At 33.0% G+C, this 23,758-nt stretch overlaps 5 protein-coding genes and 1 long non-coding RNA gene across 11 annotated transcripts; 3 read left to right on the top strand and 3 right to left on the bottom strand.

The window, feature by feature from the left end:
- On the bottom strand, positions 1–2,377 carry LOC147910299 (uncharacterized). The gene is made up of 2 exons (XR_015544450.1): positions 521–2,377; positions 1–427 (listed from the first exon to the last, which is right to left on the bottom strand). It is a non-coding gene; the product is annotated as an uncharacterized LOC147910299 (long non-coding RNA).
- A 1,666-nt stretch (positions 2,378–4,043) lies between these two features.
- On the top strand, positions 4,044–7,856 carry Hsc70-4 (heat shock protein cognate 4). 2 transcript variants are annotated; one of them, XM_011062182.2, is made up of 3 exons: positions 4,044–4,188; positions 4,323–4,539; positions 5,919–7,856. In XM_011062182.2, the coding sequence occupies exons 2-3, from the start codon at positions 4,335–4,337 to the stop codon at positions 7,667–7,669; spliced, it is 1,956 nt and encodes a 651-aa protein (XP_011060484.1). In that variant the 5' UTR covers positions 4,044–4,188; positions 4,323–4,334; the 3' UTR covers positions 7,670–7,856. The 2 variants fall into 2 exon arrangements, with proteins under 2 accessions (XP_011060484.1, XP_087260276.1); XM_087404150.1 differs by having other exon boundaries at positions 4,080–4,188; positions 4,299–4,539.
- A 1,294-nt stretch (positions 7,857–9,150) lies between these two features.
- Positions 9,151–13,852, bottom strand: LOC105149607 (E3 ubiquitin-protein ligase RNF10). 3 transcript variants are annotated; one of them, XM_011062171.2, is made up of 13 exons: positions 13,417–13,852; positions 13,135–13,307; positions 12,846–13,054; positions 12,479–12,569; positions 12,193–12,380; positions 11,918–12,110; positions 11,711–11,839; positions 11,434–11,635; positions 10,958–11,209; positions 10,696–10,870; positions 10,210–10,586; positions 10,049–10,129; positions 9,151–9,367 (listed from the first exon to the last, which is right to left on the bottom strand). In XM_011062171.2, exons 1-13 carry the CDS (start codon positions 13,544–13,546, stop codon positions 9,363–9,365), a joined length of 2,205 nt encoding a protein of 734 aa, XP_011060473.1. In that variant the 5' UTR covers positions 13,547–13,852; the 3' UTR covers positions 9,151–9,362. The 3 variants fall into 3 exon arrangements, with proteins under 3 accessions (XP_011060473.1, XP_011060466.1, XP_011060457.1); XM_011062164.2 differs by lacking the exon at positions 9,151–9,367 and adding an exon at positions 9,767–9,930; XM_011062155.2 differs by lacking the exon at positions 9,151–9,367 and having other exon boundaries at positions 9,767–10,129.
- An 87-nt stretch (positions 13,853–13,939) lies between these two features.
- LOC147910298 (uncharacterized) lies at positions 13,940–15,800 on the top strand. Its single transcript, XM_087404175.1, has 2 exons — positions 13,940–14,050; positions 15,517–15,800. The coding sequence occupies exons 1-2, from the start codon at positions 14,005–14,007 to the stop codon at positions 15,798–15,800; spliced, it is 330 nt and encodes a 109-aa protein (XP_087260301.1). The 5' UTR covers positions 13,940–14,004.
- Positions 15,628–23,130, top strand: Uck (Uridine-cytidine kinase). Of its 2 annotated transcripts, none has more exons than XM_011062190.2 (5): positions 15,628–15,969; positions 16,659–16,915; positions 17,156–17,301; positions 17,387–17,533; positions 19,267–20,384. In XM_011062190.2, exons 1-5 carry the CDS (start codon positions 15,841–15,843, stop codon positions 19,398–19,400), a joined length of 813 nt encoding a protein of 270 aa, XP_011060492.1. In that variant the 5' UTR covers positions 15,628–15,840; the 3' UTR covers positions 19,401–20,384. The 2 variants fall into 2 exon arrangements, with proteins under 2 accessions (XP_011060492.1, XP_011060497.1); XM_011062195.2 differs by lacking the exon at positions 19,267–20,384 and adding an exon at positions 22,168–23,130 and having other exon boundaries at positions 15,635–15,969.
- On the bottom strand, positions 22,307–23,681 carry ubl (Ubiquitin-like protein 5). Of its 2 annotated transcripts, XM_087404176.1 has the most exons (4): positions 23,495–23,681; positions 23,163–23,359; positions 23,005–23,072; positions 22,307–22,686 (listed from the first exon to the last, which is right to left on the bottom strand). In XM_087404176.1, exons 2-3 carry the CDS (start codon positions 23,338–23,340, stop codon positions 23,029–23,031), a joined length of 222 nt encoding a protein of 73 aa, XP_087260302.1. In that variant the 5' UTR covers positions 23,341–23,359; positions 23,495–23,681; the 3' UTR covers positions 22,307–22,686; positions 23,005–23,028. The 2 variants fall into 2 exon arrangements, with proteins under 2 accessions (XP_087260302.1, XP_011060510.1); XM_011062208.2 differs by lacking the exon at positions 22,307–22,686 and having other exon boundaries at positions 22,828–23,072.
- Positions 23,682–23,758: the final 77 nt, after the last annotated feature.

Raw genomic sequence — 23,758 nt, 5'->3', positions numbered from 1 at the left:
TTTTACTTTGGTTTACATATGAAAATCTTCAAAAACAGAGGGATCGTTCAATCGATTCACAAATAATTAAAATATTATAATCAACGCGAGAAAGACTGGATTACTTCTTTCGTTCGCCTCGATTTTCGTTTACAAAGCCGAAAAACATGAGGGTTACTCTTCTGCTGTTTCAGACGTATTATACTTTAAGGGGAAAGAGGGTACGAAGGGCATTGTTGTATTTCAGCTTCCTTAGAGACTCCCAATGTTCCCAAGAATCCAAAGCCGATTCGACGACCGTTAGTTCGATGCATCTGGCTCGAGTTTAGCTTAGCAACACCTTGATGGCGGGAAAGCACAAATCGTTGCGCGTCAAATAGCGCAGACTTCTTGAAATATTCAAGTTTCTGCAGATTTCATACGTGGACTAACCGGCTCTCGGTATCGACTGTTTAAATAAATAACAATAACGATTCTTTTATCATTATAATATAGTCACTTTTCTATAGTCTAACGCAGTGATGCGCAACCTGCGGCCCACCTGTGAATTTTTTGCTACCCGCCGTTTCATAGCTGAAAATATAAAATCATATTTTTTCCCACACAGCACTGGAACTTGTCGCAACATTTGCAATGTTACTGCAATATTTCTGGAACGATGTATGGACTATTTTACGTAAACATTACGTGGTTTGCAAGATTTTCTCTACTTTTGAAAATAGCCTTTTGAAAACGATCTTTATATGGCCCATATTTCACAATTTGTGAAGAATTGGAAAGAAATGAGGAGTAAGTTGAACTTGTATAAAAACGTTGACCACGAATTGTGAAACCGTACCTAAAAAAAATTGTGTACCACTGATATAATGCATATAACATCGACACGAAAAGAATGTAGAATGTATAATAGATTGAGTCGGAAATTCAAGCAGGGGATTCTTAAGAAGAAAAATGTAGATATTTCTTAAAACTGTTTAACTATTGCGTCATTTTATTGTTTGATTTTTTCATCTTGTCCTAATCATCGGAACTTCCTCAACATCTTTTGTTATTAACGAAAGATTTATGCGACTTATTCAAAATATTATGTTTTGCGTTTCTCTTATTATTATTTGTATTTTTAATACAAACAGTTAGAGTAAAGTACGTAATATTTTGTCATCCTTTCTGCTTCGCACTCTTTTTTTATACATTTTTTTAGAGGATACGCTATCGATATAAAGTATATTATACAGATAATGTCAGATAAATGTCAATTTCGAAACAGCTTTCTAAGATATAAATATATATACATGTAAAAGTAAAGTTCGACAGCGCGAGTTAACAGTTAAAAAGTATAAGAATTACAAGCATTTACAGGTATTAAGGTATTCGTATAATTCAAGAAGTAATATCGTAATTGCTTCTCTAATATCGTAATAAATCAAGCGAAATGTAAATTTCATTTTCTCACTTGTCGTTGAAAAGAAAAAGAAAAAAGAAGCACGATGTTCTCACGTATTTTCTCGTTATGCCTCTCTTTTTCTATCATAAACTTTACCTATAGCTGTTTCTACAGCTTCGCAATAAACGTTCGGGCACCTTCGAGAACCACGTGGTCACGAAATTAAATCATTTTCGATCGCGCGAATCGCTGCTTCCTTTTTCTTTTTATATGCAGATAAACTGTAAACCGACACGCGTGTTGCTGGCATTGGAAACAATTTTGCTGAATATCGGAATCGGCATTATGTCGGTTTTTCTTATGGAAATATCTATGATTCAACGCATAATTTTTCGATGTTTTCTCCTTGACTGATGCACTATTTTGAGTGAAACAATTCAAATGTTTAATTAACAATCAAATTCGGTTATAATCGAATATATATAACCAAATATAATAAAATTATTTTTGATTGTATTAACTAAACATCTAAATGGAATTATTTTTCTTAACATTTGATAGCAATTACATAGATTCTTGATTAATAGATGTTTTTTCCAATATACTAAAAATATATAGCAACGTGAACTATAGATTGTCTATACTGGCAATTAAATTATCTGACTTAGTGAGACGAAATTAACAATATTTTGTTAGAATTGGAAAATTTTGATAATTTTATATTCAATTTCAATATTTTATTTTAATGTGCAATATATTTAAAATATTTAATTAAATTAAAATATTCTTCAAGTTCATTTAATTTATTTTCAATCAACTCAAAATATTCTTCAGACAATATTTTATTTAAATGGAATATGACAAATCCCAGACATTGTACTACTCTATATCTTTGCAGCTCACAAATACAATTTATCAAACATAATTTACAGTTTTAGCAATGTCATATTTTATCCGTCATTTTAAAATTTCATGTCATAATTCTCGTAAATTAGCTGAAATTTAAAGCAATTAACTTACATATGTATATCATGCTAGTAAATTCTCCGAGTTAAAAAGCACTTTTTGTACAATAAACTAAAAGAAATTTGCAATATTAAATCAGTTAAAAAAATAAAACTTTGGATGTGTAAATATCAATTTATTCACACAAACACACATACACACACACACACACACACATATACACATATACACAAAAGTAATCTAGCGTGAAAAAAACAAACTCGAGAACGTTCCATCGATCATACTCGACTTTCTCACAGTTTTAGTAAACTATGTGAGCTTTTTACGTAAGGACATGATAAAATTTTCTGCGTATAACAGCAACAAGATAATTACAGGCTAATAACCATCGTGAGTCATACATGAAATCGCTCGTAATCGTCACGATCGACAGGGGAGATCATGAGAGATTTCATGAGATTTCAATCATCAACAATTAGAACAAGTAGTTTATAGAAATTGAATAAATTTGCCGATACTGAAGGACAATAATTGATCATTTATTTTAAATATTAAAATTATTATTCAATACTTTTAGTATTCCAAATAAATAATTAATTACTGTCTTCTAATAATAAATTGTCCAGTATTATATTTCTATTCCCGTTTCTACCGATGTAATTTAATTTCCATCTCATTTCAACTCTTCATCTTTTTCTAGTTCTAAGAATTAGAAAAAGATAAAGACTATAATTTAACAGAACCAAGTTTAAAGTCGATGTTATAGCTTAGCATTTTCCTGGAAAAATTAGTGCAAGACTGGTGCACACTGAATACAATTAAATGCAAATTAATTCATACTTTCAGTATTAATAAATAATTTAACCTATTTAATTATGTCGTCAAATGACCTTATAATCTCTTAAAAGGATCAAATTATTTATCAATGAAAATATATAAATCAATCTGCACTCAATTCCATCAGTATTGCACTAGTTTTCCCAGAGAAAAAAAAAACTATTACATTAGTCAGTGGAACCGAGTCTAATGGTAAATATGCTTGGCAAAGGATGACGTAATTCGACGCACCGCGGAGGGATCTCGTCCCCCGGGAAACCAAGAATGAGCGATTCACGGTTTCCCTCGCGTCGTTGGTCGATCCGTTGACGTCATCGGCACACGTGCGAATTCCGTGGAACCTTGAACGAGGCTTGGGCACGAGGTGGTTTCTATCGCGAGCGAATCTTTCCTCTACCGTAACCGCGCGAGCGCGCCAGTAGTTTCTAGAATTTGTTCGATGCGTCCCTCCTCGTTTCAGGACCCCCCTTCCCTCTCCTGACTTCCATCGACTTCCTACCGGAAACCGGAACTCCGTGGAGCAAGTGATCCCACTTCACCCGCCCTTTTTCACCGATCGATCGATTGACGCGCAACCGTGCGATATCGTAGAAGAAAATTGAAGAATCGTTTCGGTGAGCAACGTATGAAGAACTCGGGAAAATTCGCGTATACTCGCACGAATTCGCGACTCGCATGCTTCGCGCGATGGCGCGATCGATAAGCGATTAAGCGCGCGCGACAAGCGACGCTCTCTGCCGTTCAGTTGACTCCAGTGGTGCGGCCTGGTGTTGCTCGGGGTCGATGCCTCCCGACCAATCGCGCGCCTACGCAAACGTGCGTGAACGGAAGCCAGCGCGGTGATTCGCTGGCTGAATGAGTCTGCGCGGAAGGAACATTCCAGAAGCTTGCCGCATCGAAGTCTTTATATACAGAGGACAGGGGCGCGGGCTCGTCACTCGCGCTGTGAATCGTGAACGAGAAATTTCTTCGTTTGTCCTACGGACAGAAATTTTACGAGGCTTTCCAAATAATTCTAAGAGGTACGTTTCCTTTCTTTTCGATCCTCGTGGTTTACTTCTCACGGACGAGAAAACGAGAGGTGTAAGAAGGCGATAATTCGTTAATATCGTAATTATCATTACTTATATAGATCGTCCACGTTTTTACCTTGCAGAACCCGAAGAAAATGGCGAAGGCACCCGCGGTCGGTATTGATCTTGGCACAACTTACTCCTGCGTTGGCGTCTTCCAACACGGCAAGGTCGAGATCATCGCCAACGATCAGGGCAACCGCACGACGCCCAGCTATGTGGCCTTCACGGAAACCGAACGTCTTATCGGAGACGCCGCCAAGAACCAAGTCGCCATGAACCCCAACAACACCATTTTCGGTAAGTTCCCGCTACTTCTCTTCGTCCGTGCTATGAAAGTTTTCTCCTTTATCGGATATCCCTTCTTAATTAAAGCGCAGTGCTATTATTTGAAGCTTTTAATTTTTTAATTTTTTTTAATTTTATAAATTCAACTTGTAATAAAGACTTTTTAAAATGAGGTAACAATATGAAAGAAATTATATATACATGTGTGTGTGTGTGTGTGTGTGTGTGTGTGTGTGTGTGTGTGTGCGTGTGTGTGCGTGTGTGTGCGTGCGTGTGTGCGTGTGTGCGCGCGCGCGCGCGCGCATATATATACATATATAAAATAAATTTAATCGATTTAAGACTGTAAAAGGCGAGGTAATCGGCGGTTAATCTGTTTATAAATATAAATTAAAATTTATATGGGAGGAGAATCAGAATCGTGAACTTGAAGCTATTCCATTTGACTGCTTTTACTCGAAACCATCGCGTCATTTCTGTATAAAAATTCTAGTCAAATTCCGAAATTAAATCGTGACTCGATGAATTTCTCAAGAATCTACTTGAATCACGTCATTCGCGTCAATATCTTTGATATATCTTGCCTTTCCATATAGATATGTCGCGTGCGTCAAGCTTATCTCTTTCACGCCTGTAATCGAGTCGCATGACTAAAATCTCGAATGTTATATGGAATAAAATTTTCCATAGTAAAATCGTTTATTTATAATTCTTGGAATTTTTATGGCATTAAATGTGAAAAAAAGCATTGATAATTATAATTTAAAAAAAAAGCATTAATGTATTTGGTAAATTAGTAATGATTTATTACTGGTTGAAATAAGAAATAGAAATAATTATAATTATATATTTACTTATTTATTTATATTTATACTTATACAATACATTTATTTAAAATCTTTATTTCTTACTTATTTCTCTCAATAATTCTAATAGTTTATCAAATATGCAAGTAAATATTCGATACAAATATTTTTATTTCTTTATATTTTTAATTATTTATACTTGTATTCATTTATTATATCTAAATATTATAAGTATAAATATAATTAAAAATTTAAAGGGAAATAAATATTTTTCTCAAATAAATGTAAAAGTATTTTGATATTATAAATATACACATTTGATAAACTAATTGAATTATTGATTGAAATAAGCAAGAAACAAATAAATATATTTTTAAATAAATGTAAAAATATTGTAATTTATATCAAATATTAACATGAACATTGATTAATTAATTATTAATCATAATAAACAAAAATTTAAATATTTTTAAATATAAAAGTATTATAATGTTACATTTATTACATTTTTTGTCTGTCATATTAAATAGCTATTTGGAGGTAGTAATCAGTGTAACTTATTTTTTTCTTTTTGAAATTAATTAGATGCCAAAAGGTTGATCGGACGTCGCTTCGAAGATCCGACCATCCTCGCTGACATGAAACATTGGCCCTTCACCGTAATAAATGATAGTGGCAAGCCAAAGATCCAAGTACAGTACAAAGGAGAGACGAAGACTTTCTTCCCCGAAGAAGTGAGTTCGATGGTCTTAGTAAAAATGAAGGAGACTGCAGAGGCATACTTAGGCAAGACTGTCACCAATGCTGTGATCACCGTCCCCGCTTACTTCAACGACTCGCAGCGTCAGGCAACCAAGGACGCTGGTACCATCTCGGGCTTAAACGTATTGCGTATTATCAACGAGCCCACCGCCGCCGCGATTGCATACGGTCTCGACAAAAAGGCCACCGGCGAGCGAAACGTCCTTATCTTTGATCTCGGTGGTGGCACTTTCGATGTGTCCATCCTGACCATCGAAGATGGTATCTTCGAGGTCAAGTCCACGGCTGGAGATACTCATTTGGGTGGCGAGGACTTCGATAACCGCATGGTCAATCACTTCGTGCAAGAATTCAAACGTAAATACAAGAAGGATTTGACTTCGAACAAACGCGCACTTCGTCGTCTTCGCACGGCTTGCGAACGTGCCAAGCGTACCCTGTCATCCTCCACCCAGGCCAGCATCGAGATCGATTCGTTGTATGAGGGAATCGATTTCTACACTTCCATCACCCGAGCTCGTTTCGAGGAACTCTGCGCCGATCTCTTCCGCGGTACTCTTGAACCCGTTGAAAAGTCGCTGCGCGACGCCAAAATGGACAAAGCCCAAATCCACGATATCGTTTTAGTCGGAGGCTCTACGCGAATTCCCAAGATTCAGAAGCTCCTGCAAGACTTTTTCAATGGCAAAGAGCTTAACAAATCTATCAATCCTGACGAGGCTGTGGCATATGGCGCGGCAGTACAGGCGGCTATCTTGCACGGTGATAAATCCGAGGAGGTGCAAGACTTGCTTTTGCTCGATGTCACTCCGCTCTCTCTGGGTATTGAGACTGCCGGTGGTGTCATGACTGCGCTCATTAAGAGAAATACCACCATCCCGACGAAGCAGACTCAAACCTTTACAACTTACGCCGACAATCAACCTGGCGTGTTGATTCAGGTGTACGAGGGTGAGCGCGCCATGACCAAGGATAATAATTTACTGGGTAAATTCGAACTTAGCGGTATTCCACCAGCACCTCGTGGAGTTCCTCAGATTGAGGTGACGTTCGACATCGATGCGAACGGCATCCTCAATGTTTCCGCCGTGGACAAATCTACTGGCAAGGAGAACAAGATCACTATCACCAACGACAAGGGTCGACTCAGCAAAGAGGATATTGAAAGAATGGTGAATGAAGCAGAGAAATACCGCAGTGAGGACGAGAAGCAGAAGGAAACGATCTCTGCCAAGAATGGTCTCGAATCTTACTGCTTCAATATGAAGAGTACAGTCGAGGATGAGAAGCTGAAGGACAAGATCAGCGCGTCAGACAAGCAAACAATTCTGGACAAGTGTAATGACATCATCAAATGGCTCGATGCGAACCAACTGGCTGACAAAGAAGAATACGAACACAAACAGAAGGAGCTCGAAGCCATCTGTAACCCCATCGTTACGAAACTGTATCAGGGTGCCGGTGGTATGCCCGGTGGCATGCCAGGTGGTTTCCCTGGAGCTGGTGGCGCCACTCCTGGTGGAGCACCCAGTAGCGGCGGTGCATCTGGACCCACTATTGAAGAAGTCGACTAAAAAGGATCGTCCCTGGCTTTGTCTCGCCACTGCCCATTGTTAGTTTATTCGGTTTTTTTTTCTTAATCGCATTTATTTTTTTATTAAGGAATGCGTGCAGAGGATGCCTATCCTCTGCACGCAAAAATAAATAAATTATAAAGAGTACGAGGTGCGGCTATTAAATAACGAGACTGACGCTGTAAAACATTTTATTTTGATTTCATATATATTTACTTATTATCACCTTCAATATACACCCCTCCTCTATCCCTATAACGCTCCATGCGAATCTTCCATTGTTTGAAACAGTGCTGAAAGTCTTCTTCTGTCAGCTCCTTTAGGACGCGTGCCGCTTTCTCTTTCATAGCTTCAACGGACTCAAATCTTGTTTTAATTTTGTCATTTTAATTTAATGTTATTATCCTTTCCAATGAGTTTGGATCATTTTCAATGGCATTCAAAGTGTCAGTACAAAGATTTTTGCGAGCTTCTTGTTGTTCAAACGTGAGAATTTTAGGTATCATTTTGGCACACACTTTTTTCATGTTAAAATTGTTATGTAAAATTGCCGTACACATTCTTTGTCAATTCCTACAGTTTCACCAATCGTACGAATACTTAACCGACGGTCGGATCGAATTACCAGATTACCGATTGTTTCAATATTGTCATTCGTTTTTGACGTGGAAGGGCGACCCGGGCGTGAATCATCTTCAACGTCTTCTCGGCCGTCTTGGAAACGCTTAAACCACTCAAAAACACGTGCGATAAACATTCATGGCCATACACTTCTTTCAATAAATTATAAGTTTCAGTAGCGGTTTTTCCAAGTTTCACGTGAAATTTCACAACAATTCGTTGCTCTATTGTTACACTTATCATTTTTCCGGCGAAACAAAAAAACAACTCTAATGCGAAAGAAGGCTACGGCTATACGGATTTGTTTACAGAAGCGAGAGGTACTGCATTCGAAAGAGAAGGCTTCACGCTAAACAGCTGTCGGTCGCTGGCGTTTGGTGCATGCGTACTTCTGTAGCAGCGTCAGTCTCGTTATTTAATAGCCACACCTCGTACATTTACTTCAAAATAGAAAATGGTGAAATAGAAGAACTTATTTAAAAAACGACCCTAGAGAAAAGTATGTAAGGAATGATTAGAGCAAAGTCTGCAGCGGTATAATAATTATATTCGTTTATTCGTTTTTTTTTCTTTTTCGTGTTCGTTTGTTTTTTTATCAAGAAATGCGTATTGCGTGCAGAGGATGGGCGGGCACCTTCTCTGCACGTAATATGCATCCATGATAAAAAAATAAACGAAAAAGAAAAAAAAACGAATAAACGAACATAATTATTATATCGCTGCAGACTTTGCTCTAATCATTCCTTACATACTTTTTTCTAGGATCATTTTTTAAATAAAGTTCTTCTATTTCACCATTTTCTACTTTGAAGTAAATGTACTCTTTATAATTTATTTATTTTTGCGTGCAGAGGATAGGCATCCTCTGCACGCATTAAGAAAAAAAAACGAGTAATGAACATAAGAATTATACAGTTACGGTCTTTAAAGTAAATGTATTCTTTATAATTTATTTATTTTATTATCGTACTGTACTTACAGTTTATTCTCGAGACGATCTGTTGTTAATTTTCTATGTTCCAAACTTCATAAATATAGAGCGATTACCAAAATTTAATATTGCATTCTTCTTTTATCCTGATAATAAATATATAAAATAGTAGATAATTTAATACAATTCAAATTACAATATATGTATGAATAATAACCGTATTTCAACAATTAGAAAATGCTGAGTCTTCCTGTTTATGGCTATGTTCCGATATATACTATTAGTATTGAAAATTTATAATTAACGTCATAGTGGAATCCACTATGGGGTTCATGTTATGTATAGTGTACTGTGTATACTTTCAATATTAACAGTGTATATCGGAACACAGCATGTATAACATTCGTAGCAATATCAAAAGATAAATAATTTAAACATTAGATGTTTGTATCTCGACTTCTCGCTTTAATTTGTGCCAGTAGAACGAACGCAGATTCTTTTTATTTAGAGGAAGAGAAAGGGGTTTCTAATGAAATAAACAAATATTTAAATGAAGTAAAATTTTATTTGTAAGCGCAATATCGAGAATCTTGGCAAACAATCTTTTCTTTTTCTATAGCAAATAATTACAATTTCAGTATAGACAAATAAGGATATTTAATACGTATGCCGTACGTATTTTTAGTATATCAAACAATGGTGGCAAGAGCTGTAAATGAAATCAAATTTTCTACTATTGATCCAATAAAATTTTACTAAAATTATTACGCACAGCGTGTGAATAGTGATAATATACGATAATTATAAAGAATAACCAGATGTCATACCAGTTGTGAACAGTACAGTTCCTTTTCCTTTCTTTTTAGTCCTCTTCTTTTTGCCAAACGCATTATTTTCGTCTTTTGTTTCTGAAAAGTTTAGATAAGTATCAAAAAATTTGTACTCGTATAATGCTAAATAATTTATTTGGTTCCAATATGCGACTTACCTTCAGAAACGTAAGTTTTCTTTCCATCTTCGTTAATCGAGGTACCTGGTGTACCAGCGAAAATTCCCGATTTAACAGGCGGCCAAGCATTAGTTGACTTATGCGTTTTTGACAATACTTCTTCGTCTCTGTTGAAGCATGCGTTTGTCGTATCAGAGTACGTCTTTGATCTTACAACCGGCCATGCATTGGCGGATTTATTAGACATTTTTGTTGGCATTGTTGATATCCGCTTTGTTATATCCGCGAATGTTCGAGTTTGTTCGCGCGAATGATCCGTTTCTTGTTTTGGAGCAATTTCTTCAAATGCACTCAAAGCTGGTGGACTACTAGCAATACTTGACATAACTGATTCAGAAGGTGACAGAACGTTCTCGCTACATCAGAATATGATAAATAAAATTATAATTTTTGTATATGACAGAATATAATATAAAACTTAAACAAAATAGCGATAAAATAATGATAATGATTATTTGTGCTTACTTGGACAATTGTAATTCTGATTGCAATTGAGGAAAATGTTGATAGGATTCAATATCTATGTCGGGCGTTGGATATATGCCAATTTGTCTATTTTCTTCTTCGATTATCTTTTTCTCTCTCTTTCTTTCTTCGCGTTCTCTTTGTTCTCTGTATTTCTGTCTCGAATTTAGTTGGTCTAATAAAAATCAATATAAATCAACAATTAAATAGTATTACAAATCTCTAATATAAATCATAAAACAAAAATATTATAAATGATCACCATGGAAAGCACAAAGGACTTTCTCTGATACCAATGGTGGTTTTAATTCGATTTCAGCCAATTCAAATGGACAAGTAAGTGGTAAGTGGCAAAGATAACGTAATCTTCGTCTTAATTCTTCCGTGTAGATGCTTGCTTCCTTTTCGAGAAGCTTGCCCGTAATTATAGGAGGACAGTATTCCAAACTGCCATACTCCATTTCCAGCATTTTCACATTCGCCGCGTGTAGATACAGATGTTGTCCATCCTCCGCTAAAAAAAAGTTCATTAATATAGTATTATAATCACTGAAATATAGAGTTTTCCAAGCAAGACAAATGATGCAGTATTACATAGTGAATCATCCTAACAACATTGACAAACAAAAATGAAATGAAATTTACTATATCAGTTGTGTTTCTGATTCGAAAATGCCTAGTATCATGTAGCATAAAAGATTAAAAATTAAATTTTTTATAGTTTGCAAAATTACTTACCTTGATAAAAATAAGAAAATTTGCTAGGACTTGAAGCAGTCTGGCTATCACTGGAAACACTGTCTGTCGAAGACTGTTTTGCTAAAGACTTGTCATCATCTTTGCATGTATCAACATCTATTTCATATTTTTGCAATGTTTCTTCAGCAATTTCTTTTTCCATTATATTTTCAGTCAATGGAGCATCTTTAGATTCTGCGATCTGATATATATATTTTTTATTTTTTTTATTCTGTTATATAGAATAATGGATATATAATTATACGATTAATATTACCTGCCACAATAGTTTTTCTTTTCTCTTTGATAATTCACTGAGCGCTTGGTTGATATCAGGAGCCATGGCTGGATTAATCTTCAATTCAAGTTCTAATTCTGAATTCTCACACTCTATGATGTTCACAATCTGAAAACAATTTTCATTCACGCTATTACTCTTGTATGTACATAATAAATGATTTTTAATATACTTTTTTTAACTTACATCATTCACATTTGCGATAAGAAGTTTCGAATATATTTGATTATCAGCGTTCTCCGAAACAGACAAAAACGTTGTCGGGGGTCGAACAGTAGATTTCACAGGCGTTGTAAACAAAGAATTCTTTTCACGACGCATCAAACATAGATTGATTGTTTCGCCCAAATTAAATAACCTGCGCGTAATCTCAACCACGCTAAAAGATATATATAAAATAAATATTTTCATAAACATTTCTTCATATAATATGTATTTATTATAATTTTATGCAAAATTACCTCTTCAAATCATTTTTGTGGAGATATTCATCACAAATCGGACATTTGTAATTGCCTGTTTCTTGACAATAACGTAAATAACGGAGAATACAAGGCCAACAATAAACATGACCACAGCGAGTCATTTTACCTGCGACTGGTGGATGTAAACAAATAGGACACGAGAGATTTTCTGAATTGTGTAATATCTGTAATACACATTTAATTTACTCGTATATATCTCGTATGAATCTCTTCCAAGAAATTTTATGCAACAATTGCTGATCCGTAATTAAAAAACACTTACAATTTGTTCAATCGATTTCCAATCCACGAGAATATCTGGGTTAGTCAAATGCAAGGAGTAATCTCTACTTGCAGTCACAACAAATTGGCAACTAGCAATATACATAAGAATATATAAGAGTATATCATTTTTAATATAGTTTTACAAAATTATTTTTATATATTTATAATTAATATCAAATATATAATTTTAAATATTACGTGAATATTTCGACATTCAATTTGCATGATTAAGAAATCAAGTATTCAGATTTCGAGATTCTGTCCGAAAAATGTTAAATAAAATATGACGTAATGTGTGAGTTTACATGAATAAGATGGGCGTCAGGAGAAATAGAAAATACCCATTTATATTGTATAATTACTACCTAGCTTGTACAAATTGTTCCTTGTTGTATTTATGCCGCTGCACTGGTGGCAGCAATCTATTACTGTTGGAATTATGTCTCCCTACATCCCTGTTTTGTGCATCTCGCATCACATATCGCTCGTAGTGAAAATTCAGCAAATGATTGCCGTTCTTTTTGCTTCTTTGAACCAATACTGAGCCATACTCAGGCATCTTCTCCTCCACTACCTACAGATATGAAAATTATATAAAATGTGGTAATAAACTAAAAAAAAAAAAGAGGAGCATAATTCAAATGTAGACTCGACCTTGGAATTCTCCTCTGCACTGCCATGATATTGTCCTTTAGGTCTCTGTCTCTTAATAAGATCTTTTGCTTTCTGTACATTGTACCTTGTCGACTGTACATCATCAGGGACGTTATTGGCGCCAGTAAGTTCTCTTCTGCGCAAAGTTCCCAGATGGAACTCATTATTGACATCTGAAAGGATACACATCACAATGAAATATAAATAAGATGCCAAGAGGTACTAATAACAGCTTGTGTATTCAAATCAAGACTCTCTGAGCAAGTGACCTTGAGAATATACCTTTGTTCTTTCTGGCATCAGCAGTAGTCCCCCTTGCAGGGGACAGTGTGAATTTTGACTTTATATCCATTTGTGAATTGACTGTAGTCAGTCTGGTAACTCGCCTCGTTGCAGCTGCAGTCTCCTCCATCTCCTCTCCTCGGAGAAATGATATTTTTGCGCGCACCCTTCATCTTCTTCAATAAGCCATGTTTCGTCAGTGCCAAAGTAGTAAAATGTGTCTCGATGTGACGACGGTCGGCAGTTGATGCGGTGCTGCACAGGGATGACGCGAACAGCGATGAGCGAAACGCTCGTTCTCCAGGGAGCAGTCGGCCTCCCCTTTCGTCGCGGGCGACGATCTCAGGCCCTTAACCTTTAATGACGGTCACGACTCCGTGGTCACGACCCAAATGGCGAACGTAACCGTTCGCGGAAACGGAAGTGCTGGTGTTGTGTACGGTGCCACGACCGCTCGATAACTCACGTGATTTGATCATATTCGTTACAACGTCGTTTTAAATCCGTCGAAAATTCGAGATTTTCGATTTTATAAGTATCCTGCCCTCTTCGATCGTTAACGGTTGTATCTATCGGGATGTTAGGATAATGTTGATTTTTGGAGGTGGTTTGACTTCAGTTGAACGCGTTCAAGGTAGAGTAGAGAGATTACGTTGCTGAAAAAAACTATCGAGCGAACGATAACAAAAAGAGTCAAATGTGTTTATTTTCTTGTCGAAAGCGTCAAGCAGTCTTGAAATATATATCGCTTCTGTATGAATATTTTCTATATTTTAATGAGTTATATAATTACAAAATCATTAAATATTATTTAATTAATATTAATTAATACTTTCAACTCTTGTATGTTCCGCAATTCAGAGTGACATTATTATTCGAGCGTGTCGATTGTCGATCACAATCATCGAATAAAAAACATTCTAAGGTGCATTCCACTTGATGCAAAGCTTATGAAATCATTTTATCTTTATTACTTACCAAATGTTAAACAAGGATAAATAATGCTTACAAGCATGTGAGTGTCAAATGGAACGCACTTAATTGCCTAGTTTACATCGTACACTTGATGCATGCACTAGTAACTTTCTATTAAATTATTTTAATTTCAGTAATGTATTTAAAGAATGATGTACTAAATTGGTATAATATGCATCAAAATGATTAATTAAGTACACATATCGTGGGCCGGTTTCACCAACGCCAATTAACTTAATCTAATCGACCATTGACTAACCAATCGCGTTTGCTGTTTAGTAGAATCGACCAATTGCGGTTGACAGTTAATCACGATTAAGATCAGTGTTGGTAAAACGGCTCTAGAAATCGCCGAAATTGTCGAAATTAGGATCATTCAATAAAAAGTTACTAACTAGTATCGATATAAATTACACGATATCAAGTACACGATTTAAATTAGGTCGTAAGATCTATTTTTTACTGCTGCACTTTCTGAACTGGTATACATAAGTTGAAACAAATATACGTTTGTTTCACTTTAACTTATTGCACGGTTTAGAGCGCAGCAATAAAAAACAGACCTATATATAGTCTTTATATGCATTCGTTTGTATTTAAAGTGAAATGAATATATGTTTGACATTTGGCGAAAGCGAGAAGGAATTAAGTTCTAGTTAATCCAGTACTGCAATAAAAAACAAACCTAATAACGTTTTCCACTGGGAAAACTAGTGCCTGCAGCACTAAATGCAATTGAATACAAATGGATTTACATATTTTCAGTGTTAATAAATAATTTAATTCTTTTATGATTACGAGGTTATTGTAACAATAATGAATTTGTAATTAAGATGATTAAATTATTTATTAACACCGAAACATGTGAATTGATTTGCATTCAATTGCACCAGTGTGCGCCAGTGTTGCACTAGTTTTCCAAGTAGAAAACGCTGGCAACTGAATTTTATAAATATCGAATAGCAACTTAAGTTTATAAATAAAGTTTGTTGCACCTAAAATTAAACGAGACAAATACATATTCAAGTGTTGAAGAAAGAGAAAGCGAAGGTTCTGAATGCAAAAAGTGCAACACGAACAGACTTAAAAAAATCATCGCCCCCAATTCAACATCGAACTTTCCAGTGATCGTCCAGTGGAAAAACCTGACGCACCAATCGCTACGAGTAGCCGCGCTCGCCGCGGCCAATCACAACGTAGCCGAACAAGACGCTCCCGGTATACACACACGTGGTCGGTTTACGTGCGCCGTATTGCTCCTCTACGAGCAATCGCAGTCGATCGCAGTGGAGGACGGTGATCATCGAGATTCGCGTCAGCATCTAGGAACGCGTTGCAGGATCGACGTTCAGCAGGTCCAGCTGCTCCTGGCAACCGTACTCAACTACGCGGTGAAGATCCATTTTTAACGACATCAAGTCGACATTTCCTCGTTCTCGTGTACTCGACATGGCAGATATGCCAGCGAACGTAGGTATCACGCGGAAAATGTCTTTCGGCATCAACGGCAAGCTCAACGGCGTCGAGAGCAAGACACCCTTCTTGATAGGTGTCTCCGGCGGTACTGCAAGCGGAAAGGTACTTATATCTTGCGCAAAATTGTTATATCTGAATCACAAGAAAGGAATACATATTGTACATACACTTTAAAAAAAATTTTCCGGATGTAAAAAGGAGTCTAATTTTTTAAGCTTTAAAAGATATTGTATTTAATGAAATAAAATTTCTAAAACATTCTTATTTACAATTCCTATTAACATTTTAACTAATTTTATATAGTAGATATGACCAGAAGTTTTATGATTTCAAAAAGAGTGTATGTATTCTTAACTGATAATTCTAATTCTATGGAATTAATTTGTAATATTTATTAAAAATTGACTGATCTTAGAATTGACAGAAGCTTAATGAATTACACAATGAATGTGTTAAATTAATGAAAGAAGATTAATAAATTACACAAATTATTTTTCAGAAAGTCACAACTTTTTTACTTTCTATTTTTTTTTTAATAATTTTTCATATAATTTTATGTTTGATATTCCATATGAACAGATGTTTCAATTACTATTTTTAATTTTTATAAACTCATGTTTTTTTATAGCAACTGTTTGTAAAAGAAAATATTTCTATAATCTGCAATAGATTTTCTTTATGTAATATATGAATTGATCATAATTTTTGCTTTATTTAATATAAAGATTTATAAGAATAATGAAATCAATGATATGATCATATATATAGTGACAAATTATATTTTTTTTTAGTCTACAGTATGCAAGCGTATAATGGAAAAACTAGGGCAAGTCGATATGGATCATCAACAGCGTCGGGTAGTCTGTATATCACAAGACAGCTTCTATCGTGACTTAACACCTACTGAGAAAGTGAAAGCTGAGAAGGGACAGTATAATTTTGATCATCCCGATGCCTTTGACGATGATCTAATCTTGCAAACGCTGCAAGATATACTTGCTGGTGTCAAATGTGAGATACCTGCTTATGATTACAGGACAAACAGTTTGTATGTGTTACTTTAATATTAAAGTTAAAAATTATCTTTAGATTTATGATTGTTGATAATGCAATGCACACATACACACACACACATACACACACACACACACACACACACACAATTAATAGGAATAAAGTAACTATAAATAAAATAAAATAATTAAACCAGTGAATTAAAAGATGTTTACATATGAAAATCTTAGGCAAATTACAAAATTATAAAAAAAAAATTACAAATTTATTTTAGAATGAAAGATCAAGTTACCACAATATATCCTGCGGATGTGGTACTGTTTGAAGGAATACTGGTATTTTATTTTCCCAAAATTCGAGATTTGTTTCACATGAAATTGTTTGTGGATACTGATTCTGATACCAGACTTGCAAGGAGAGGTAATTCCCTACATATAATTTCAGTAACCTGAGTATCACTTGTCATACTTTTATCATATTATTATAATATTGTTGATATTTTCAGTGCCAAGAGATATAAAGGAACGTGGAAGAGATTTGGATTATGTCCTAAATCAATATATGAACTTTGTAAAACCAGCTTTTGAAGAGTTTTGTTTACCAACAAAAAAGTTTGCAGATGTTATAATACCAAGGGGAGCAGACAACACAGGTAAATATATTATCATATGCAATATTTTTATTGCTATTGTAATTATTTGATATCTCTCGCTTAATGTTTATTAATAGGTTTATTGTTTGTGAATTTAGTGTGTTTGTCAGATATAAACATTTTTGATCTTTTTTTTCTCGGTTTTTATTGCATTTTATCATAATATTTCATTTAGAAAGATCTCATGTTTGATTGTGATATTAATCAAAATTTATTTTTTCAAGTTTTCCATCTGATAAATTAATTCAAAATAATACAAATAAGTAAAATATGCTTTGGTACTATAATTAATATTATTACTGGTTATAATAAGGTACAATAAGGATATATGCAAAGCATTCTAGAGCTGCAGTTCTCTTTCTTCTTAAGTGTAAACGCCAAAAAATGAAATAGTAAAAATGAAAAAAAATTATGATTATTTTACAAGAGTTATTAAAAAATTTATTAACTATTAATAAAGTAATTAATAGTTTGATTGTGGATTAAAAATAATTAAGAAAAAGATTTTATGATTAAAATTTTAATAGCCAAAATCTAATAGATAATAAAGATTCATTCCTCTATGAATTATGATTATTGACTCTAATTTTATAATTTGAAAGTTTATAAAAATATTTAATATTGCAAAGTGTGAAATATATCTTGAATATATAAATATATATTCTAATTTTTAGAATTAAGATAAATTATAGTGAACATTCCCGTAATGATTTTATCAATTAAAATTATTGAAATATAATTATTAATTATTAAAAAATCACCCTCTTTGCACAATCATTTGTAATAAACAAGGTGCTTTCCAATACATATTTTGACACTTAATACATATCTTGACACGAACGTAGCAAATTAATTCATATATTTTCAGTATTGATATATAATTTAACCCTTTTAATTACATATTCTTTATTGTCACGATAACTTCAAAATCTTAAAAAAAATTGAGTTATTTATTAACACAAAAAATATGTGAATTAATTTGCTACATTTGTATCAATGTGTTAAATGATTAGAAAACATCCAAGAATTATAGCGAACAGTAATTAAATATATATTCAGCAACAGTAATAATGTTTATTATATTTTAACTTAAAGAAAACTTGAAATTTTAAATTACATATATAATTTAATAAGATTAACAAGTCAAGACACATGATCATCTAATATGGAGATATCACACTTTTATTTGACACTTATCTATATGGGAGACTTATACATTAATTGTACAGTTTGGTATAATCGCTCAAATATCCAATATATGAAATTTCCAAATATCCATTATATGAAATTTGGATGCACATGTCAATTAATTATTTATACATTTAGTAATAATTAATTGTACACATCCAAATTTTATATATTGGGTCATCTAAAAAGTATCCGCGGTACTTTGTCACTAGATATATGACCATCAACACACATCTAGTGACAAAAAACCGCGGATATTTTTTAGATGACCCAAAAAAAAATATATATATATATACATATATATATACACATACATACATTTGTTTTAATAATACGGGATTTATACGGTAAATTTTTATTTTCTTTTTATTTGTATATTTAAATTGCATCCATTCAACTTGTTATATACCTCATGGGTGCTGCCTGGTATGCCGTGGTTGTGGAGTCATGTCAGAGCTACACCTACTTAAACTAAGCGAAAGTTTAAAAGAGACAGAGAATATCTCACGGGAAACCTATATGGTCTGGTTGTTGTATGTTTGCAGTGGCAATAGATCTAATAGTGCACCACATCTGGGATATTATGCGTTTGAAAAACGCCGAAAACTCAGCCGGGCAGCATCCATTCTTCCACCAGCGTAGGCGTACTTCGGCCTCATCCGACACGCTCAGCAGATGACTTAAGCATGATAAGCTCACTCTGTCAAGCACTGCATTTTTTTCTAAATCACGCTCTTATGTATGACTGAATTCTATGAGACATTTTCCAATCCCTTTTTCTAATAATAAACGGAAAAATAATGTCCGTTTTTGAATGCAGGATTATTTATCTTTATATCATCAATATATATCAATTGGCAGTAACTTAAAAGAGATTAAGATAAGACGTATACAACATAAATAGTATGTTGATTAAATAAAAGAAAAAAACAAATAGATATGATAAATACTTTTGCTATGATATTTGTCTAATTAGATTAGAACAACTTCTGCCGAGATCTATTAATAATCGTGTAAAATATTAAACTTTTATATGAGACTTGATATTTACTAATGTCTAGAATTTTTATTTTTACTGTGATACACAAACGTTAGATTGTGATCAATTAAATACAACGTGTCTTTAACAATTTTAATTTTATATAATGAAAACGGACATTGTTTATTCGTCAATTATGTATTATATTTCTTTGACGGATTATATCTTACACTTACATGGCGGAGAAATGATGCTTTTTATGTACATTTTATTCTGATAAATATATTAGCATAAGAATTGCGATTCTAAATCATTGAAAAATGCATGAAATTGTGTAAATCCACTAAAAAAATAGAGTTAAAAGGGGTTGGCAACAATACAGTCAACACAATTGAATTTTTAATTTTTCTCTGGATTTTATTTTAATATTTTTAAATTTTTTTTAATTTCTGTATTTTATATCAATATAACTAACATCGCCTTTTTATATTTCTCATGTCTACTTACTAAAGAAGTATATGTTTCTACATTTTTTTATATGAAAACTGTAATAATAAGTAATAACGTACTTAAACTATGTTAAATCATTAGGCTGAGAGGATAAGAACGATTATTTTTAATTTATATTTTTTTTGTTATTTAACGTTATTTATTTTTCAATTTTAAAATAAGAAGAAATAAAAATTTTAAAATTTTAGAAATTTTTCATGATTTCGAAACGTTAGGAATTCAATTTTATTAAATGAATCTGTATGAAATGTTGTTTTCATTCGGCTATCCTTTACCGTTTATGACTTAATGTCATATCACTTAATTATCTAGGTGACTTAATCTTCTGGACAATGTCTCAAGTATTACATAAATGATAAAAGAAACTTAAGAATATGAATGTGCGATATTGTATCTGTGATATGTGTGTAAATTCGTATGTTGTGTACAAATGTATTTTAAATACCGCATACATTTTAACAGGGAATGGAAGAGTTATTTTACCGTTATTTTTACAGTTACTTTTTATAATAACAATTTTTGATAAAGATGTTGAAATTTTTTATGACTGTAATGACTAACTAACAGTGAGATTACGCTGAAGTTAGGAAAGCCACTTTGAAAAGTAAATTGTCATCATTACGTATTACTTATTGTTAAAAGTAATAAGTAATGACTCATTACTAATGAGTAACGCCATAAAGTTATTCTGTTACAAGTTACATTAAAAAGTAACGAGTTACAAATTATAAGTTATTAATTCTTTCAATAAATGACTTTCCCGATTTTCATTATATGTAATTATGACTGTTCCAACTCTGATGTTACATTAGGCCTGTTCTTTTTAACTGAACTTTTGCATCAGTTCATCTTTCTTCCTTTTCTCTCCAGGAGGAAAGAAGAGGAAGAAAGATGAACTAGTGCGAAAGTTCAGCCAAAAAGAAGGCCTATTATAATAAAAAATTTGCAATATTATCACGAAATCGTGATTACGAGGTAACTAAATAACTAAGTAACGGCAGTTACAGTAACTAGTTACTTCCATTTCCTGCATTTTAGACATTTCTATAAGATCATTCAATTTTTAATAACTTATATATTTTGCATTTACATTTTGCATAATACTTTAGAAATGTAATCACATGCAAGTATTTCCTAGCATAATTAGTTAAGATTCAATTTATCTAGTTTATAGACTTATCTTGAAATATTTATCTCTATTGCATTCTATAATATTAATTATTGTATGTCATTACATACAAGCATACATAATACGTCCAAATAGTTAGTTCCTTTCTGTACAACAAAAATCTCGGAAGTTTTGTTTAATATAATGTAACTCTCAATAGAATGATTCTATAAGATCATATATACATCATTGTACTTCTTTCTTATTTTCGACAGGAGTAGTATAGTCTTCAGTATAGAAATAATTAAATTTGAATTAAATTTCTGTTAAAATCTTTTGGTTCGCTAACTTCTTAATTCATTAAAGTCTGTTAATTTGTTAATATTAGGTGTAGTAAAAAGAAATCCATCTATTGGAAAAATAATGGATTTCTTTTTACTACATCTAATATATATAGCTTAAATTTAGTAAGTTTTATTGAGGAGCTTCGATTTTGAGATTACTAATTCGCATCAATGAATACCTGTAGTCAAGAAAGAGTGCGAAAGAGAAAGAAAGAGAGCACCAGTTCTAGGACACTTGCATATTGTTAATAAAAAAAAGAACAAAAAGATTTCTTGTATTTGCAAAACAATATAAACACAAGTGTGTTATGCATAATAAAACCATACGTAATCCTAATGCGATCACAGTTATTATTTGAAATAATAACGATTAATTCTTCAAGTATCCACAATTTGATATTGTTCCAAAATGTATAATGATATATTGCAAATAAAGCAATTCATCTTATCCCCGACGTAATTGCGTATATATTCGCGATTACTGATATTTCGTGATCTGTTGCAGTGGCGATAGATCTGATAGTGCAGCACATAAGAGACTTCTTAAGCAACCGAGGTAGACAAATGGCGGGACCTGAAAGTCCAATAAGCAGGGTAGAGGGATTATTCAAGAGGCCGCATTAATTTTTGAGACTTTAACATGCTTTAGTTAGTGATCCGCCAAGTCGTGTTTTATTTCAATACTCGGATATATTTTTTATATAATTTTAATTCTATAAAGCAAAAGAAAAATCATCTTTTTAGATCAATGTTTTAGAAGGCATCATTAATAATATTTTTAGCGTTAGCCTTTTGCAATAATATTTGAGTGAAAATTATAGAATATTATAAAACTAAAAACTCTCTTATACTTAGATATTTATATAGAATATACAGGAAGTGACCAAGATATGTAGCAAAACTACAAAAGCAAGGTACATGCTGTAGGATAAAGATGTTCCTAACAAGATCATCTTTTTTATGTAACATTATCACTTTGCTATACCTTCAGGTTACATCCTGCATATGTGAGTTGTAAAAGGCACTAAAAAATCAAAGAGCATACATTATATTATGTGTGGCACAATTGAAACTATTAGTTTGTAGAATAAATTAGATATTGTTAAAATAAAAAATAGCGATATTTATGAGTAATTACGAGACTTGTATAATGCAAAAATAGAAATTTTCCTTGTTGACATTTTTGTGATGATTTAATATTTTATATTTAACCATTTATTCTTCTATACATATACAATATATATATTTAGACGTAGAAAAGAAAATAAAGTTTAATATACATTATATATTTAGCATAGAAAAGAAAATTTAATAATTATGATGTTATATTAAAAATGCTTACGTGTAATGTTTTTTTTATATAGGATTATTGATAATAGAGTTCTAAGTTCATGCCGTCATGTATCTCATCTGAGGCAGTGTATTAAGGAAAAGATTTCTTAAGAAATAAAAGATATTTGACACAGTACTTTGACTCGACTTTTTCATAGTAAAGGATACAGTCCTGCAACTTTATATGGTCCTTGAAAATGGTATACCATTTCTTTAATACGATTTTCTCCCAGTGTGTTCCAGTTTGGGCGGCTATCAATTTTTTCAGGTCTCCTATGGTGTCGTCTGGGTTGCATTTCACTCTAACCTTTTTACCGAGACGATCGTTGCACGTTATCTCTAACATTTTTTTTAGGATAATTTTCCTAATAATATTACAATATTATTTCAACATATAATTAACATTTATTCATTTTTAATTGATTAATTTCTGAATATCCAGAAATTGGGTACACTTATTAAAAATTTTTTAATGCAAGATTTAAAAAAAGCATACTTACTGATAAAGTTTTCGCGATCTTTCGCGAAAGAGCAAGTGAAAAGAATAATTTTAACCTTTCTTCTTGAAAATCAAAGTAATCTTAACTTTTTTCTTGAACATCAAAGCAAACGATTTGTTTTTTACGTTTCCGAGGTTAGGTGAAACACTGACAAATCGGACAATAATTGAAAAAAATGCTCGATCGATATACAATGTTGATGATTTTATCCACGGTCGGTAAAGATGGTTTAGAGTCATTTAAATATACAAGAATTCAAAGTAC

The sequence above is a fragment of the Acromyrmex echinatior genome, chromosome 3, assembly GCF_024713525.1.
Source record: "Acromyrmex echinatior isolate Ae372 chromosome 3, ASM2471352v2, whole genome shotgun sequence".
NCBI lineage: Eukaryota > Metazoa > Arthropoda > Insecta > Hymenoptera > Formicidae > Acromyrmex > Acromyrmex echinatior.
This window is presented reverse-complemented; position numbering and strand designations above follow the sequence as displayed.

Coding starts and splice junctions, on each gene's coding strand:
- LOC105149607 (XM_011062155.2), bottom strand. CDS start 13,546: ATGGAGGAGACTGCAGCTGCAACGAGGCGAGTTACCAGACTGACTACA. Junction 13,308..13,416: donor TGATGCCAGAAAGAACAAAG/GTATATTCTCAA, acceptor GTATCCTTTCAG/ATGTCAATAATGAGTTCCAT. Junction 12,381..12,478: donor GGAAATCGATTGAACAAATT/GTAAGTGTTTTT, acceptor TGTGTATTACAG/ATATTACACAATTCAGAAAA.
- Hsc70-4 (XM_011062182.2), top strand. CDS start 4,335: ATGGCGAAGGCACCCGCGGTCGGTATTGATCTTGGCACAACTTACTCC. Junction 4,540..5,918: donor CCCCAACAACACCATTTTCG/GTAAGTTCCCGC, acceptor GAAATTAATTAG/ATGCCAAAAGGTTGATCGGA.
- LOC147910298 (XM_087404175.1), top strand. CDS start 14,005: ATGTTGATTTTTGGAGGTGGTTTGACTTCAGTTGAACGCGTTCAAG. Junction 14,051..15,516: donor TTCAGTTGAACGCGTTCAAG/GTAGAGTAGAGA, acceptor CGAACTTTCCAG/TGATCGTCCAGTGGAAAAAC.
- ubl (XM_087404176.1), bottom strand. CDS start 23,340: ATGTTAGAGATAACGTGCAACGATCGTCTCGGTAAAAAGGTTAGAGTG. Junction 23,073..23,162: donor CCATATAAAGTTGCAGGACT/GTATCCTTTACT, acceptor ACACTGCCTCAG/ATGAGATACATGACGGCATG.
- Uck (XM_011062190.2), top strand. CDS start 15,841: ATGGCAGATATGCCAGCGAACGTAGGTATCACGCGGAAAATGTCTTTC. Junction 15,970..16,658: donor GCGGTACTGCAAGCGGAAAG/GTACTTATATCT, acceptor ATTTTTTTTTAG/TCTACAGTATGCAAGCGTAT. Junction 17,534..19,266: donor AAGGGGAGCAGACAACACAG/GTAAATATATTA, acceptor GTATGTTTGCAG/TGGCAATAGATCTAATAGTG.